General features: G+C 37.8%; 1 protein-coding gene and 1 long non-coding RNA gene across 32 annotated transcripts in view; one reads left to right on the plus strand and one right to left on the minus strand.

The window, feature by feature from the left end:
- LOC133235034 (uncharacterized) overlaps positions 1 to 19,609 on the plus strand; it is a 69,133-nt gene that overhangs the window by 11,615 nt on the left and 37,909 nt on the right. The gene's annotated exons all lie outside the window — the stretch shown is intronic.
- Positions 10,237 to 19,609, minus strand: part of CLASP2 (cytoplasmic linker associated protein 2) — a 174,674-nt gene continuing 165,301 nt past the window's right edge. For 30 of the 31 annotated variants that reach the window (XM_061395783.1, XM_061395781.1, XM_061395779.1 and 27 more), the window contains 5 exons: positions 18,925 to 19,118; positions 17,822 to 17,950; positions 15,098 to 15,304; positions 13,914 to 14,030; positions 10,237 to 11,986 (listed from right to left, as the gene is read on the minus strand). In XM_061395783.1, the coding sequence (XP_061251767.1) occupies positions 11,900 to 11,986; positions 13,914 to 14,030; positions 15,098 to 15,304; positions 17,822 to 17,950; positions 18,925 to 19,118 (734 nt within the window). In that variant the 3' untranslated portion in view covers positions 10,237 to 11,899. The remainder of the gene's footprint in view (positions 11,987 to 13,913; positions 14,031 to 15,097; positions 15,305 to 17,821; positions 17,951 to 18,924; positions 19,119 to 19,609) is intronic. The other variant, XM_061395776.1, reaches the window with a different exon arrangement.

Raw genomic sequence — 19,609 nt, forward strand, 5'->3', positions numbered from 1 at the left:
ATTTGAACATATTCTCTCTTGGTCCATTTGAGCCACCATCCACTCCCCTTCAGTGTGCATCATGCATCTCCATTACACATTAACTAGATCCCTTTAGAAAACACGCGAAGGCCACCCACCCAAAAAATGCTATTTCCTCCCAGTGCCAGCAAGGTTAACTCCTTAGGAGGTACATTCCTTTCTCAGTCCTGTAAGGGGTCACAGTAATTCACCATTCGCCTTGTTGGATTATGTAAACTGTCAACAGGTTAGTTCCTTTGATGTACAACCCTTTGTCTCAAAAATTTATATAACTGTGCTTTGACCTCCAATGCATGGGAACAGTCCTCAGAGCTTTCTGAAAGTCTGTCTCATGGGCTATAACCCTCAGGGTAGCTCGAACAAAACTTTCTCTTTCCTTCTTAGAGTGACAAATCATTAATTTTTACATTGACACTTCCACACTTCACTTCCTTTACCTCTTTGCTTGCTACTCTGCTCTGTGAAGTCTTACTGCTGGTCTTTTTAAGATTCCTACACATCCTCATCCCTGATTTTTTTCCCTCAGTCTTTACTGTAATCTCAAGGATGCTGTATTTTTCATATCTTTTCTCTTCAACTAGAATATAAATCTGTGAGGGAAGTCATTTTTCTCCAGTTTTCAGTGCACAAATACCTAGAGCAATGCCTGACATTTCAATAGGTGCCCAAGCTCTTGTTACACAAGTGACTCAGGGTTGTCATTAATACATTTGTACATAGATGTCCTATAAGAACATGTGATGTAAAAACACACAAACACGCTGCTAACTGGGAAGACTTAAAGTGGCGCCCATAAACTGCTTGACAATTGCTAAAAGGATTGTGAAATCAAAGAACTATGCATTATAAGTAACATCAGTGCTATTTATCATCAATACCTCTAGATCAGTGCTTCTCATACATTAATATGCATATGAACCACAAACCATCACACACCCCAGAGCTTGTTAGAAAGAATACAGAATGCAGATTCTGATTCTGTAGGTCTGAGGTGAGGCCTGGGCTTCTGCACTGATGAATTTCTGGGTGATGTTATAAATGCTGGTCTATGAAACAGCAAAACTTACATGATGTTAAAATCAGAAATGTCAACGGTAACTTCTTTTGCAGGAAAGGTGTTAAAACTGAGATCTAAGGACCTAAAGCAAGAATCAGTGTGCCCCAATTGTACCATTATGGATTACTGGTGTGGTAGGGGATTCTCTGAATTGAGATATCACTTAGATTGGTGTTTGTAATGCATAAATACTGGTTTAAATACAGAGAGAGGAAAAAAAGGGCAGACTGGGTCAAGGAAGCAGAGGAGAAGATGAGAAGGCTTTTTTTGTAGGGATAAGACTTTAAAAAAAGAAATATATATGAAGTCATACCCCTGTATACTCACATCTCTATACCTCACATCTCTATGCTCTTTTTCTTTCTTCAGGTCCCCCTGTCTTTATATCCCTGCTTGCAATCTCAAATGAACCCTTTCCCCCCGACTATAAAATCATATCATGTACACGTTAGTTTCTTATTGGTTATGCTTTTGCCACCATGAACATCTGCAAGTGCTTGTGTAAGGCATTTGCTTTTTAAGAAAATCAAAGCGGCAGAAGTATGTGGCTTGAAACATCTACTACGAATACACTGGAAGACTGGGACTGACATATTCACACTACTATATATAAAATAGCTAATGAAGACCTGCTGTGTAGCAGAGGGAACTCTACGCAATGCTCTGTAATGGCCTATATGGGCAAAGAATCTAAAAAAAGAGTGGAGATATGTATATGTATAATGGATTCACTTTGCTGTACAGCAGAAACTAATACTGTAAATGAACTATGAAAATTGAAAGTGAAAGTCACTCAGTCATGTCTGACTCTTTGCGACCCCAAGGACTATACAGTCCATGGAATTCTCTAGGCCAGAATACTGGAGTCGGTAGCCTTTCCCTTCTCCAGGGGATCTTCCCAACCCAGGATTGAACCCTGGTCTCCCACATTGCAGGGGGATTCTTTACCAGTTGAGCCACAAGGGAAGCCCTGTAAACCAACCCTACTCCAATAAAAATTTTTTAAAAAACAGCAAAACAATCCAATAATAAAAAGATCCAACAAAACACAGTCCTCTGTCCTAATCTCCCTTCTCATGAGGTTGCCCCTTTCCAAAGCACACTTTTAACCTTTAGCAATGTCTCCTGATACATAGTTCTAGACACTATCTATTCACTTTCAAGGGAAGGTGAGGTTTCAATAGTCTATATACCTCCCACCCAAACACAGCTAATGCAGCTTTTTGGTGAAGTTAGCTTTTATTGTTACCATCATGATGCGTAGTAGTAGCAGGAGTCGTCGTCCTTGCTCAGTTGTGTCCGACTCTTTGCAACTCGGAGGACTGGAGCCTGTCAGGCTCCTCTGTCCATGGAATTCTCCAGGTAAGAAAATTGGAGCTACCTGGGAAGCCCTCATTATGTGTAAATATTCAAAATTAAGCATATACTATATTATGATACATACTTCACTTTTCATTTGCTTGTCAAATTACCTACATCCACTCCCACAGTGTGAGAAAATTTCTTCCCAATACATTCATTCATTACATGAATCCCCCCCTTTCTCTTCCCTCTTTCCCTCCTCGTCTTGAAGACATTCCCCTACTACACCTGTAGGAGCCTACTCTACCTGTATTCCAGTCTGGGCTGGCTATCCCTCCTTAGGGCTACTGTATGGCTTCTTCCTGAGTCATCTCTCACCAGCCAGGCTTGAAGACAGGCAAGCAAAGGGAGGAAGGGCAGTAGGAAAGGATGATGAAATCAGAAGGATTAGTCTCAGTGAGATGTTAGGTAGGGCTGGAGCTGGCTGCCCTGCCTAGTCACACTGTGTTACCAAGCATGTCCAAGACAAATGTTTGGGGTGAAATTTTCTTTTTTGGTCACACCACAGAGCTTGTGGAATCTAAGTTCCCCATCTGGGATCAAACCCAGGCCCCTAGCATTGGAAGTGTACAGTCCTAACCACTGGACTGCCAGGGAATTTCCCATTTGGGTTGAATTATAAGGCCTCATTTTATCGATGTTTCCAGTACGACAGAGGATATGGAAATTGCATCTTCTTTAACGACTATGAACATTATTTTTTACTTATTTTGAGAACTTTTGTACTTCCATAGGTGAGATGTGTGCATTTTAGAAACTTTTTATGCACCGGTTATACAAACTATATAAGGAGTATTTTTGAAATGCATAGATGGTTATTGATTTTAAGATCTTAAAAGGCACCAATATTCACAAAATTGGGAGAGGACCTTACAAGTGTTCATGTACAATAACTAGAGTATTTATAGCACAGAGATTAAGTTTTCTATCTCTGGCCGTAGTCTGGGTTTAAAACACAGCTTGAGCTACACAACTTGGGCAAATCAATTAACTTCTCTAAGTCTTAAGTCTATTCTGTAAATTGGGGATGATGATGATAATACTTGTTGTGTAGGATTGGAACAAAAAGTTAATGCATGTAAAGTACTCAGCACAAAACTTGACACATAGGAAAGAACAATTAGTATTACATATTTTCATGCTAAAATACAGAGCAGCTAGTCAAAATGTGAAAACATGTAGGATGACTGTACTGTTTTTATGAGATCTGGATAAAGACTCACTGAATTAATTTACTAATGCATTCATTTATAAAATAAACATTAAGACTTCCTATGTTCAAATATTGCAGACAGTGTTACAAATATATAAATGGTTTTTTAAATAAAAGGGCCTATGCAGCATTTCAAAAGCCAAATTTGCACGGATAGATGAAAGGATAAAGAAATGTAGTAGATACAATGCAATATTATTCAGCCTTAAAAAGAAGGAAATCCTGGTATATGCCACAACACTGATGAACCTTGGAGATGTTATGCTAAGTGTTTAATAAGTCAGTCCCCAAAGGACAGATACTATATGATTCCACTCCTATGAAGTACCTAAAGTTGTCAGAATCATAAAAACAGAAAGTAGATGGATGGGTGCCAAGGGCTAGGGGGAAGGGAATTAGTGTTTAATAGGAACAGAATTTCAGTTTTGCAAGATGAAGTTCTAGAGATCTGTTATACAACAATGCCAATGTACCTAACACTACTGAACTGTATACTTAAAAATGGCTACAATGGTGAACTCAATGTTACATGCTTCCTTTTTTTACTACAATTAAAAACAGAACTTTTTAAAGCCCTGCAATTAGCAAAAGAAATGCTGAGTCTGTGATGGCTAGGTGAAGCTCAGATCCAAGGAGGTGAAATGACTCAGCATGAAGGAAGACAGCAACAGCCCAGGGTGGCAGCTCAATCACTGTGCCCCGCCTGCAGCTGTAAAGGCCCTCCCTTGTGGAGCTTCCGGCTATGTCCAAGAAACAGGCATTACTTCATTTGGTCTCACGATATTCTTATGTGCTAAGTGCTACTGTTTTTGCTATTCTGTGGATGAGGAACTGGGAGTTTTGAGAGACGAAGTTGTCCAAATGCTGGAAATAGTGACTCTGCACTTGAGCACCAGTTCCTCTGTAAAACGCATTCTCTGCTACTATCCTCTTTTGGGAAGAGGAGGAAATCTGGGACCGATGCCAAGTAGCTAATGCAACAGCAGAGGGTGAGGGTGGTGACAAGAGGCAGAGGGTGGCAGATCTACCTACGGTATGATACAACCTTAAAGAAGGTAGGACTTAAGACACAGTGGGTCCGAGTCCACATGCCAAATTTAGAAAAACACATCAGCACTGAAGTCAGAATCACTGAAATCAGTGTATAAACAGAGTGAGTAGAGAGTGCAAGAGACGAAGCCATGATTGAATTATTGCAATCTCTGTGGCAATACATGTCAATATGCAACTTTTGAAAGAGTTGCTTCATACAATAGATAACTAATGAGAACCTACTGTACAGCACAGGAAACTACTCAATGCTCTGTGGTGACCTAAATGGGAGGAAATTTAAAAGAGAGGGGCTATACATATATATATAGCTGATTCACTTTCCTGTACAGCAGAAACTATCACACCACTGTAAAGCAACTATACTCCAATAAAAATTAATTAAAAAGTAAGTCGCTTTAACTTGCCTCCTCTGTTCTTTTATATTACTCTGATACACCACGGGTATCATGTGATATATTATTTACCCAAACATTTTTACATAGAGTCATTTATGGTAATCAGGTTGTGAATAAAGTTCTTAATAGCTTTTGTACTTTGACCCTATCTTAATGATCATTACTTTTTTGCTATTTTTATATGTGGTAAAAATGCATGTAACATAAAATTTACCATCTTAATAATTTTAAAATGTTTAGTTCAGTGTTATTAAGCATATTCAGTTTTGCAACTATCACCAACACCCATTTCCAGAACTCTTCATCACTGCAACATGTAATCCTGTGCCTTCATTTAATAGGGACTCCCTCTTTCCTCCTCCCTGAAACTCGACAAACACCATTGTATTAAACTTTCTGTCTCTAGGTACCTCATTCAGGTGGAGTTATACAATATTTGAATATTAAGTTTTTAATACTTTTCAACAAACCTTAAGGCCATTCTTCGGCGTCTTCTCGGTCATCCACACTGCTGCACACCTAGAGAAAACCTCACTGTATGGAAATTTTCTGACCTCAAGAGCCAGAAATCAGTTCTTAGAAATAAAAATTACCATTTCTCTTACAAGAGCAAAATGCGAAGGACTACCCTAGCACCCAGGCATTAGACTGAGACTTCAGAATGGAGTAGGTGGCAGGAGAAAATGAACAGAAAATAGTTTGGACAGAATTGGGGATCGATGTTTTGTGTTGAATGTTTGGCATGTGAGCTCATATGTATTAAAACATGGGAAAATTTACCCTAAAATTCAGCTGAAAATGAGTTCTGGATTCTTCATTTTCTATTCAACATTAGTGTAAGCAACTGATTAGGCATTTTTAAACTGGGCTGTATTGCCAGCACAGCTGTCTATGGAGACACCTTTGCTTTGATGCAAGGTTTCTCATCCTGGGCGTTACTGACATTTGGGGCTGCATACTTGTTTTGTTGAGGGGGGTTGCTGGAGGGGCAGTCCTGTGCATGTAAGACGCTTAGTAGCATCTCTGACTTGCACCCACTAGATGTCAGTAGCACTTCCTTACCAAGTTCTGACAACCAAAACAGCCTCGACGCTGCCAGATGTCTTCCAGTGGGCAAAATCATCCCAGAGAACTGTGGTTTTAGGAGGATGGAGAAGAAAAAGCACATTTCTTGCTTTGTTGAAGTAACTCAAGTGTAAGTCTCTACTTTGACCTGAACTTTGATAAAAATTAAAGTTATAAATCTGGTTATAGACTAAAACCAGCAAGCACTCTCTTTTTGCACTGACTTCCAATAAAATAGTAGCTCAGATGGTAAAGAATTTGCCTGCAATGAGGGAGAGCTGGGTTCAATCCCTGGATCAGGAAGATCCCTTGTAGGAGGGAATGGCATACCCACTCGAGTATTCTTGCCTGGAGAATCCCATGGACAGAAATGCAGGGGGTGGCAGAGAGTCTGACATGACTGAATGAGGTTCACTCACTCCAAAAATATCAGATTCACTTTCTTTGTGCATGCTCAGTCATGTCCGACTCTTTGTGACCCCCACGGACTGTAGCCCACCAGACTCCTCTGTCCATGGGATTCTCCAGGCAAGAACACTCGAGTAGGTAGCCATTCCTTCTTAGAGGGGATCTTCCCAACCCATGGATTAAATCTGCGTTTCCTGCCTTACAGGCAGATTCTTCACCACTGTGCTACCTGGGAAGCTCTCACACATTCTTAAGGAAAAAAAATACTGGGAGACTGGGGCTGCACTCAGGGCTAGCTGGTCAGGATGGTTTGCAAAAAGCAACACTCTGGGCACTTTCTACCCCGAGTTACAGGCCGACTCCTCCTATACCGATCCCATTTCTGAAAGCCTATTAATGCATTTCTCCCATTTACCAGATCCACAGCTACATATTAACAGCAGATAGATTTTAGAGGTGTCAGATACACAGCTTCCCTGGTGGCTCAGCTGGTAAAGAATCCATCTACAATGCAGGAGACCTGGGTTCGATCCCTGGGTTGGGAAGATCCCTTGAAGAAGGGAAAGGTTACCCACTCCAGTATTCTGGCCTAGAGAATTCCATGGACTGTATAGTCCATGGGGTCGAACAGAGTTGGACACGACTGAGCGACTTTCACTTTCAAATGCACAGCAGATGCTCAAACATTTACTAGGTAAATAATGATAATCAGAACCAGATTCATAGAGACCAATCTGGACAAAAAATTGTAACCTAAAAACCAACTCACTTCTGAAGTTTTCGGAGTATGTAAAATTGAGGGGTCTGTGATGTTAATTCTATAATCATGCTGTTTTTCAGCTTGTCTTCGGTGAACTCCTTCGTTCAGTTAGATGAGTACTAGTACCCAGTCAGGTGCCAGTCTCCACTGGCATCCCATGTTCCAGCTAAACCAAGCTGTGTAACGATGGCCAGTTGGGTAGATACAAAAGGCATGTTCAGTCTGGAAAGCGGATACAGTATTATAACTGTGTAAGAAAAGGAAAACTTTTGAACTAAAACCATGGAAAGAAAAGCTATATCCAAGTTTTGTTTTTTTTTTGATTGTGAGAATGCACAGATTTGGGGGGAGAAGATCTTTTATGGGAGTTTTAAGAGAGAATGAATTTTTTACCTTTATCAAACAAACCATGGTTTACAAAGTTCTAGTGATACACCCTAATGCTACTTACTGCACATATAGCCCTAGCATTGTCTTGCTCTTTGGCTTCCCTCTGTTGTTCCGGTTCTGTAACCCCAATAAGTCTCAGACCCATTTAGCTCTAGACAAAGTTTACGCCTCACCTCTTCTAGGAAGCCTTCTGGAATTACACCTTATGTGCACCGTCACCCCCGTTCCCTACCTCCCATCAACACCTTGTGTGTTATTCTCTACAAGAGCACTAACCACACTGCATCATGGTTATCTGCTCTACTTTGGGTCAGTGAAGGCAAATACTCAGGTATCTTTTGCATGAATGAATGTAGGTAAATCTGAGATACTGAAATTCTTACACATATAAAGATTTCTTGTATTTTCTTGTTTTACTTTTGATTACTATTACATGAATAATTTAAACCCAGCTAGAATAATTTAGACACAGCTATTTAAGTAACTAGGAAATCTTTAAATAAGTGATATCTTTCTACATTTGGCAATTTCATAGTAAAGACATCTATAAAGTTACCTAGTATGAAATAATGAGAGATGTGCCATAGATGTAGCTATTTGTTACAGGAATATTCAGCAAAGGTCTACAACCCAGGATTATGCTGCACACATACCAAGGAATATTTCGCTGTCATGAGACATCATCCTATAGAAAAACAAATAGAGAATATATTCAAAATGTAATGTTAAAATACATGCACAGAACACATGCATTCAAAACCTTAGTTTTGAAATCTAAACTTTTCTGGTTAATAAAACTTAATATTCCTTTTTGGAGAAGGAAATGGCAACCTACTCCAGTGTTGTTGCTTGGAGAACCCCATGGACAGAGGAGCCTGGTGGGTTACAGTCCATGGGGTTGCAAAGAGTCGGACCGACTGAGTGACTAACACAACAACAAGTTCCTTTATCGTTTTCAGCATTAAGTCAAATGGATTATTTTAGCAATCCAATCCACAAAAGAGCAACACAGATCATCTCAAGTGGTGCTATTAAGAGGTAATTTCTTTTGCAAATTTTCCAAATATTCCACAATAGCCATGGACAACTTTTTAACTGACAAGGTTTTTTAAAGCTTAACTCTGGACCTTGCATTTGTATGGCTATAAAACTATACTGATTAACTACAATAAAATGAACTAAAACAATGCAGGAAGCAAAGATGTCAAAGGTTAAGAAAAAAAAAAACAACCCTTATGGGGGGGAGGGATAAATTAGGAGTTTGGGATTAGCAGATAAAAACTATTATTTATAAAATATTATACACACACACACACCCCCATATAGCACAGGGAACTATATTCAATATCCTATAATAACTTATAATGAAACAGAATATGGTAAAGAATATGTATGTATAACTTAGCACTTTGCTGTACACCAGAATCTTACACAACACTGTAAATCATCTATACTTCAATAAAAAATGTTTCAGAAAAAAAAAACACCTCATATATTATGGAGTAATATTACCAATTCTCGTTTCTTTTTACTGTAAATGTTATTCTAAATTAACAATAATAAGAAACACTTGAATTTACAAATAGATCTGGCCTGAAGATTTTAGCTTTTTAATGTTAGACATAACTTGGTAAAAAGTTGTTTTGACCTAAGTTTCTAATAAAATATGAAGGAATAGAGTGCATTTACTCCAAATCTGAAACCTCAAATTCAAACCATATCTTACTTGAAAATGTCAAAAGTCTATTAAAGATTTTGAAAACCCACAAGAAACAAACATGTTTTAAAACATGGAATTACATGCTTTTTTAATTGGTTTTCAGCAGCGTGGGTAAATGAATGACACTGATGCTTAGGGGAGAAAAGTAGAAAGAAAAAAAAATTAACCAGTAGCTTTTTATCACCATTCTTTAATAGCTGACATCTTAAGATGTTTCTGAAATGAACAAATTAAAGGTATTGTAAATAGCAATCTGAATAGTCAACAGTAACTTTCTTATAGTCTTATCAACTGAAATAATAGAACTTTAAACGTGACTTAGCTTTCTACCTTGTCACATTAAACCATAATCTTCTGTTACCCATTCATTTCTTGAGTGCCTGCCTTTACGCGCCAGGTGTGTGATCTAAGTTTTCAAGTAGAGTTATTATTCAGGTTATGTCACTCTATTTACTTGTCAACAGTAGTTAGAGCAGGACCTTAAAGAGGTCAAAATTAAATTAATATTTCGATCCAAAATGATTGTAAAACATACCAAGGTCATGAAACAAAACATTACTGAGACAAGTTCAATGCTTAAAATACTCTTTCAAGGATAAGCGATAATATATACATGCATTTAGAGATATATACATTGGATTGTGGTCGCTACTCTTGACAAATCTTCTCTTCAGATGCACTTACAAATTCATGATAACACCACTGATATAGGACTTTCTAAAAGCTTTTAAAATCCTAGTTAGGAGATAAGTGACTTGCCACACAGTAAGACAGAAAAACAACTGATATACATTGTTAATTTTTTCAAGTAATGTTATGTACAGTTTTATTGCCAGTATATGCACAACAGTAAGCATAGAACTATAAATACACAATGTAATTAACAGTAGAAAACAAAATTGTTACAGGTAAGGGGGGGGTGATGTAGAGAAACTATTTTCCTGCTGCTAGAACAAAAACAAAGGAAGGTAAAAGCCTATGACAAATCATCCATTCAGTACTCTTGTCTTAAATTCTTTACATACATTTCTACATTTTTTTTTCAATTAAAGAAAGTACAGATAACTCTGTTAACAATAGCAAATTGCTTCCCTAATAGCCATTTGCCTTTCCAGTCAAATTCACTTTATGTTAAGATCAAAAAAAAAAAGTCAAGGTAAGAAATCATTAGTATCCTGGTTCCATATGATCTAATCTGCCTTTCACCAAAAACCGGTAATTTTTTAAAGTTGGCTGCACATGAAAATAAGAGGTGTAGCAAAAGGTGATTAAAAAATTTGCTAAAAAGTAACAGAAAATCACCCTTTTAGTAGTTTTCCAAAAGACACTATATAGGCAGCAGCTCAGTTAAAAGTATTAGCCCTGAAGAGGTAGAGAATTTGAGCCCATTACATGAAGATAATAATAGCCTTGGCACCATCTTCTCTCTCATCAGGATCAATGTTTTCAAGTAAGACAATTTCATGGCAAAAGGAAACCAGGTTCCACCATATAAAGAAAAGGTGCTGGTCGACTCCCATTCGCGATCATTAGTTTGTTCGTTAAATGAGAAACAGAAGACGGTCAAGGACACACATGCACTTGCTTTCTTTTTGTCTGTTTCCATTATCAAGTTTATTCATAAGTGAATTTGATATCAATAAATAAAAAAGCATCATTCACAACCAAGATAAACAAACCAAAAAACCCTGCAATGAAACCTTCTACTTGAATAAGTAACAAGAAAAACACAGGCTGATGATTTGGTGCAGCTTTCTTAAGGGATCAGAGAGGGGACATGGTTTTAAATAAACGTGGCAAGGTCAACAACCAACAAATGATACCAGCTTTACAGAACTGGCTGGTTCTGTAAAGTTTCTTTGAGGTCTTAGTTTTAAACTACAGATCACCCCAAAGTTGCAACTAACGACATGTATCACCATCACACCAACAGGGTCCAGCTGGAGTTCAAATCAGTCCTGCTTTGTTTCACATCATTTCAGTATTTCTAGCATAGGACATGATACGGAACAAAACTTAAAGTAGCAATAAAAATACTATTCTGCATTTGAATAAAGGCCAAAAAAAAATGTTTTAGACTGTTAAACTTTAAAGCTTTAAGCATTCCTGTTTAACCAGCATTAAAAAAAAAAAATTATACAATTGTAACACTGGCAAAGGTTAATGGGAAGACAAAGAAGTACAAACGTGTGAAATGATGAGTTAGATTAAAAATTACTTTGTATTGATCAACTGATGTTAATACTGCTTCTTCTTGAATTTGGAACAACTATTGTAAAAGTTACATGCAGACTGAGGATAGTCCTCTGTTACGGAAAATACAAAACAAAACAAAAAACTAAAACTGGGAAACAGTGGTAAGTTTCAAAAGATGTATCTGAAAATTTCCTTTCATTGATGAGGGTGGTCTGTCTGTCCTTTCTTTGAGAGACCTGGTTCACTTCTGTCAGCTTCACTAACTTTGTCCGGAAACGTCAGTAGTGGGGTCAACTCCTCCAGAACCTGTCTGTGCACGTTTGATGTACAGATTCAGTAGCTTCATCTGCAGATTCAAGCCAAACACATGTCATTTGAGCAAGCTGCTCTAAATTATCCTGAGATGCTCATTAAAAAAAATTATACACATATGCAAGCTTCAAAAGGTATTTTAGACTGAGGAGTTATTATAATGCACTAGTTATTGTTGATAATTAAGAATTAAAAAAAATATAAGTCTTAGTTTTGTTCATGACTGAGTATTCTAGCATGCCTTTTCAAAAACTGTTAAAGTGATTAACATATAACACTTAAAGAAGTCACCATTAGGACAAAAATGGTAAACATTTGCGCATTATGTGCTATACAATATGCTGCCTTACATTCTATCTTTTTATCTTCACAACATTTTAGAGATGAGGAAATTGAGATTCAGGATGTACCATCCCTGCCGAAGGTCAAAAGGGTAGAGAGCAGTGGGCCAGGAGATGAAATTAGGCTCTTGGGTTCCAGCACCGAAGATCGCAGACAACTATGTCATTACTCTCCTAACAGGTATGTTTTTGATTTCTCTGTCATTTTGCAGTCTGTACTGTATGAGATCATATTTTTATAGTTTGGAATCAAAGCACATACAATTCTGTTTTTTACTTTTTGTTTTTTTAACCAAATGTCATTCTCAAATATTTTTCCCACCTTCTTATTGTCTTCACATGCAACATTACTACTGGCTGCCTAGTATGCTGATAAAGTGATGAATTTTAATTCTTCTACAGATAACTTTGGCTTATCAGGACCTAACTTTTCACAAAACTCAGAAAACTTTTTCCTCTGAAAACCACGCAGTTGTTCAAAATTTTCTTTTCTTAACATTTACGCTTTGATCCAATGGTTTAACCCAGCATCCATGGCATTCAGTGGCTCACTGAACCCTCTGAAACTAGGTGTAAAATTTTCTGGATAAGTTTATTTTTCTTGAGATGCGATTATACCCAAAGCTCAAAGTGGTCTGTAATATAGAAAAGGTTAGGAATCACTGCTTTAATCTATCTATAACTTGTATAGGTTTTAATGTAAGGTATACATTTGAGTTCTTTTTCCTTTATATGTATTTCTTATTCCCTTTTGCTACTTAGAAAATAATTTTGATTATAGTAATTACAATTGTTAGGATTTGTGGAAACTTTTTAAATGAAGGTGAGTGTCCTGCTAACTGGTTCATAAACCATAATTCAACAATCATAGTTTATCCTCACCCTTTAGAACAGATTTAAGGTTTTGATGATACCAAAGAAATGAAGAAAACAAGACCGATGTTTTTTACATCTTAAGGACTAATTGTAAAATTTATTTTAACATATCAAATAAAAATTAAACATTTATGGTGACCATAGTAAGAGCAGAAAGAGAATGAGAACAAATATTTGATTATTGTAATTCATAGGGGAGAATTTAAAAAATGTTCTAGTGTTCCATAATTTGGTACATATAAATCCATGAATATATAACCACACTTTATTCTGTTTTTCTCTTTTTTTCGGCTGCACTATGTGGCGTGTGCGATCTTCGGCCCCCAACCAGGGAGAGAACCTTGTCCCCCTACAGTGGAAGCACAGACCCTTAACCACAGGACATCCAGGGAATTTCCAACTGCTACTTATTCTTTTCCCCTTTTTCTATTTATTTTTAAACAGTCATAGGGGTAAGAATTGAGTGTAAGAGTGGGAAGAGTGAGCTGGTGATCAGGAACAACCAGAAGCAGTAGACATTTTTTTCACAGCAATCTACCAACTATCCTACAAACCGCTGACTTCACTTGAGTGACAGACGGGAAAGTACAGATAGCTAAACTGCAAAGGGTAAGAGGACTTAGGCTGGATGCTTAAAGCCTAATTAAAAGTCAAGTAACAAATTACCCTTCAACACACATGAAGAAGTACATTTTGAAGAGCGCCCCATGGCCACCATCTTTAGGAGAGAGCAGCCCTACTTACTTTACTGCCAGTGAGCTGACTGAGATGTGGTTTTAGTTCATCACCAATTACTGCATGAACAGCCACCAGGCAGAAGACACAAGCTTTCCGAACACTGCTTTCCGAATTATCATAACCCTGGGAAGAAATCCTTGTTAGTACTCCTGCAGGATCTGAGAAAAGCACCATGGCACAGAAACAGAACTACGACTCAGAGAGAAGATGTTAAGCGTGCTGACGAGAGAGTTTTACTGACTGGGTGAAGTTAACTTTTCACCTTTTCAGGCAGAGACGTCCCTTTCCCTCCTCCCTTTCCCCTTGAGCACTCCCACTCCACTGTCAGCCTTTTTTATCAGGGTCTTTCTTATTTAGCCTGGTGAGCTACAATCTCTGGCTCTGAGGCCACCCTAGTGCCTGCAAAAGTCTCTGAATTAACCTTTCTAAAGCCTTCAGCTTTAGGGTATTTAGCAGCTCCTCACTAATGAATAAAACCTAACCTCTCTGGCCTAGCAGTCAGGGTACTCCTCTAATCCAGGCTGAATTAAATTAACATCTGGCCCATCCCTACCATTACTCTAAGTTATTTATCCAACAAACATTTATTCATGTCCACTACTGTATGTGTGACACACACCAATTATGTATATTCTGTTCTTAGCACCAAAGCACAGATAAAGAAGGAAGACATTTGGATCTTATCTTCAAGGACCTCACAACTTAGTAGCTGCAGCTTAGAACAGAGTCACAAAGCTAATACTATAGATGCACAAAGAAACGAATGATGGCATCTTACACACACACTATTTAATACTAGTCATTAAAATTATACTATAGCACAGTATTTATTAGAATGGAATAGTAAAAGGTTCCATTCTATGGAAAAGGTTCATAGTCTTTGATTAACTTAAGCAAAGCATGTCACAAAATAAGATCCCGTTTTTGTTAAAGAGTTTTTATATGTATGGGTTTGTATGCATAGACAAAACCACATTAAATGCTCCGTTACCACACTAAACAGTTAAGTTTTATGTTATGTGTATACTACCCCCCAACCCCTAGACACACACACAGCTAGCTATCGGAAGTCTTTTGCTCTGAACACCCCAAGACAGCAGGAAGCTTGGTCATGACACTGGCCGAGTACCTAAAATAACTGAATCCCCAGTGTATCAACACAGCTTCTTTCTCCAAGTTTTACTGCTTACCTGTATTAGGCCTGGCATGATCTCTGGCAAAAGCAGGTTAAGCGTTTCCTTGGACACTCTCTCAATTACTTTTGTTTGCATTTTGATGGCAGCCAGGTTGATGGGGTAGTCTGCAGTCTGGATGATGGGACACAGCACTTTGATGCACTGCTCCGGGCTGATGGAAGTGGCCAACACTGATGCGGCCTCCTCAGCAGATCTCACCACCTAGGACAGAGGGCAATACTGAGCAGGGAAGTGTTTCTGTAAAATGTGTGCTGTGTCCTGGGTGTGCACATTTCATGAAATACATAATACAAAGTGGGATCTGGAGTTTTCTTTGAAAACATGAAAGTAACTAAACGGATACATGGGGCTTTATTATATCATTCTTCCTTCTTCTGTGTTCTCTCTCTTTTTAAAAAATAAACAGCATGTATTTATTGGGTTACATTTTTGTTCAGTGCTGTAATATAGAAGGTTTGGCGATACCAAAAAGCAATTTCTGTGCCTGCAATCAAAAGGTTTCTATATATAAAAATATATGAATTTTGGGAGTTTGGGGACTATGTCTTTATTTTTCTGTACTCTCTTAATGCTGGCTTGGTTTAACGATTAAAGCAGTTTGAACACGATATTGTGGTCGAGTTCTGCAGGGGAGCGGAGGCTCTGTCCACCTAGACTACCCTGTCACTGGAGTCCTCAGATCAGCCATGCTGAGACCCTGCTCACTGTTAGGACCCTCAACTCCAGGATGGCTTGTGCCCCTTTTATCACATTATTACAGAATAAAATAAAAGTCATTTCATTAATATGTTATCAAATTAACAGTTTATTTCCCCTACTGTTCATAATGATTTTCTTTCCTTCTATACTGGACTTGGGCAGGTAAGATGCTGGTTTTGCAAGAAGAAAAAGTTATCTCTATTTTTATTGGACTCTGTAATCTCTAAAGATACTCTTGAAAAGATATAAAGATTACTGCTTCTGTGGCTATTTTTGGTATTGTCTCACTTATGCTCTCAACCTGAGAGGTTTAGAAAGGAAAAGTGGAAAATATACTGGAAATCAGAAGCTGCTGTTGTTTAGCTGCTACATTGTGTCTCACTCTTGCGGCTCCATAGACTGTAGCCCACCAGGCTCTTCTGTCCATGGGATTTCCCAGGCAAGAACACTGGAGTGGGTTGCCATTTCCTACTCCAGGGGATCTTCCCAACCCAAGGATCAAACCCATGTTTCCTGCATTGGCAGGCAGGTTCTTTACCACTGAGTCACCAGGGAAGCCCCTGGGAAGTCAGTAGACCAAGGGCTAATTTTGGCTGTAATAGCTTAAGGATATCAATTTTATCTTTTGTAAAAATTGGTATGCTGCCGGCCTTATTTGGCTCAGAAGGTGGATAACTAAACTACAAATATTACATAGTTTTTTTTTTTTTTTTTTAAGGCTTCAGTAAGATGCCACAGATGTACCACTCAAACACGAGCTGGATTTTTTAAAACTGGATTAAAAATCCAGGTAGATTTAAAAGTTATGGCACATAATACCACAAGATTCAGTCATAGCTTCTGAAAGGTGAATAACTCAGATGGTTTTGATTTCTTCATAGCATCATCAAGATTTTCTTATTGTCATGTATGTGAAATGTGTTGTTTCAGCGTGGTTTTAGCTGCATTTCCCTAAAGATGAATGAGGCTGAGAATCTTTTCATGTGCTTATTGGCAACTTGTATATCTTCTTTTAAAGAAGTGTCAACTGGTCCTCTGCTCACTTAAAATTGAGTTATTTATCTTTTGATTATTGAGGTATGAGAGTTCTTCATATATTATGGCTGTTATCAGACATGATCTACAAAAACGTTCTCCTATGTTGTGGGCTGTCTTTTTACTTTCTTGAGAGTGTCTTTTAAAGCACAAAGGTTTTTAATTTTGATAAAAGTTCAATTTACACCTTTTCCCTTGTTATCTCTGCTTTTGGCATTATATCTAAGAAACTACTGCCTAATCCAAGGTAACAAAGTTTGATACCTATGCTTTCTTCTGAGAGTTTTACAGTTTTGGTTCTTGTACTAAGCTTTAACCCATTCTGTCTCATTGCTGTTTTAACTTTCTTTTTTTTTTGACTTGGCTTTTGCTTATGTCTTAGAGACACCTAATGCTCTCTCTTAGAACTGCAGTCCCTATTTGAAACTGGCTTTTCTAATTATTTCTAAGATTTTAATAAAAGTCCTTATGATTGTCTCATCAATGCCATTGGTTATGGTGTGGATATCCGAACAATGAAGTAATGAGACAGATTTACAGGACTTTTTCAGGAAAGCTGTCCTCAGTGTTTTATTGAGTAAACTCTTTTAACAGATACTTAGCTCCTAAAGGCAATTTACCACTTTAAAATAACAATAATTATTTCCACTAGTTATTAAAAAAAGAAATCCTATTGGTAAATGGAAAGTGAAGTTACGACTGGTACACTCTAAGTGGAAATCTAAAAGTGAATGAAAGGAGAAAATAAAATCAGATAAATTATATCCTGGAGTTAGCCTATTTGGGATAAAATGCCATGATATCAACATTACTAATTTAACAGAAAAGAACATATTTTTCTCTTTCAATTAGATACTACCTTGAACATGAAGCAGTCATAAAGAAAATGCTTGCCAAGGGCACTTTCCAAACACATTTATGTTTCATACAATAATATCAAAAGTACTGAGAACAAAATAATACTTTAACTGTTAGATAACTCACCTCCTTATGAGGGTCTTTATGTGCTTCCAGTGTTTTCATGACAGTCAATTCTGCATAGTTTTTAAATCTTGCTGGTTGATGCCTTAGGATTTCTCTTAAAACCTTCAAAGCCAAAGCCCTGATTGTAGGCTAAAAAGAAACATTTTAATGTTGTAATGCAAGAAAAGTTATGACCAACCTAGACAGCATATTAAAAAGCAGAGACATTACTTTGCCAAACAAAGGTCTGTCTAGTCAAAGCTATGGTTTTTCCAGTGGTCATGAATGGATGTGAGAGTTGGAGTATAAAGAAAGCTGAGCGCCAAAGAATTGATACTTTTGAACTGTGGTGCTGGAGAATGCTCTTGAGAGTCCCTTGGACTGCAAGGAGATCCAACCAGCCCATCCTAAAGGAAATCAGTCCTGAATACTCATTGGAAGGACTGATGCTGAAGCTGAAGCTCCAATACTTTGGCTAGCTGATGTGAAGAACTGACTCATTGGAAAAGACCCTGATGCTGGGAAAGACTGAAGGCAGGAGGAGAAGGGAACGACAGAGGATGAGATGGTTGCATGGCATCACCGACTCAATGGACATGAGTTTGAGTGGACTCTGGCAGTTGGTGATGGACAGGGAGGCCTGGCGTGCTGCAGTCCATGGGGTCGCAAAGAGTCACACATGACTCAGTGACTGAACTGAATGCAAGGGTCTTAATATAGGTTGAGGGAACGGTAGAGAACTGCATAAAATATGTGGTATATTACATAATCAAGCTTTCACATCTCCAGCTGAAAACTACACTTCTCAAAGATACGAAGAACCACTAGCTCTATTAAAAAAAAAATTTTTACTTCTGAACAATTGATTCAAATATGCAAAAAAAGTTGCACATTTGAATAAAAATTTATGTCAGCAACGTTTTTCCTGTGGCTAATTGCTCAAAATCATTGATCTACTTGGTTGAGAAGAAAAAGTATTTTATGGTAAAAATTTCATGCACAATGAAGCAGCAGCAAAGACTCATTTCCCCAAATGCCAAATATGTGTAGTGTTTGATTAATAGGCAATGACAGGCAACCCAAGACACAAAAACAGGCTATTGTTTATATGTTCTGCTACTTACCTCTTTATCCCCAAGGGTTTCAAGCAATAAAAGTAATATCGTTTTGAAGTGTTCATCCCAAACACTGAAAGATTCTTCCTGTGTCAGTTTCATGAGTTCATACAGGGCGATTTTTCTTTCTTCTACGCGTTCATTATGGTTAGACAACTCTTTCAACAACTCTGCAACCAGGTCAGAATGGTCTAGGGAAAGATCTGTCATATGGACATGATGTTAATTCTGTGACTTTAGAGGGCAACTTTCACAAGGATGGGGATGATAACTTTATAACATCATGAGACACAGACAGAAAGTTGGTTATAAAAAAAGCAAAGAACAATGACTAAGATTGTTTTCCATTTGTCATCCCCAGAACCTCAATGCTAGCTTAAAACTGTTTATGATAAAAATTCATGAGAGAGAGAACTGTATAATGAACCCCCAATCATATTATGAACCCCTATCACCCAGACTTAAAGACTAAGATTTTACCATTCTTACATCATCTTTGCCCCCACCCCCACTTATTTTTCTCAAGTATTTCTAGCAAATCCCAAATGTATCATTTCATCCTTACTCACTTCAGCATGCATTTCTATGTTGTCATGCCAAGAGGCTCACAGGGTTTGGGTACTCCATTTTTAGCTATACCAATAGTGATCACTGGATTTAACCAGTAACAACTTGATCCCACCATTGTAAAGTT

Source organism: Bos javanicus, chromosome 22, assembly GCF_032452875.1.
Source record: "Bos javanicus breed banteng chromosome 22, ARS-OSU_banteng_1.0, whole genome shotgun sequence".
Classification (NCBI taxonomy): domain Eukaryota; kingdom Metazoa; phylum Chordata; class Mammalia; order Artiodactyla; family Bovidae; genus Bos; species Bos javanicus.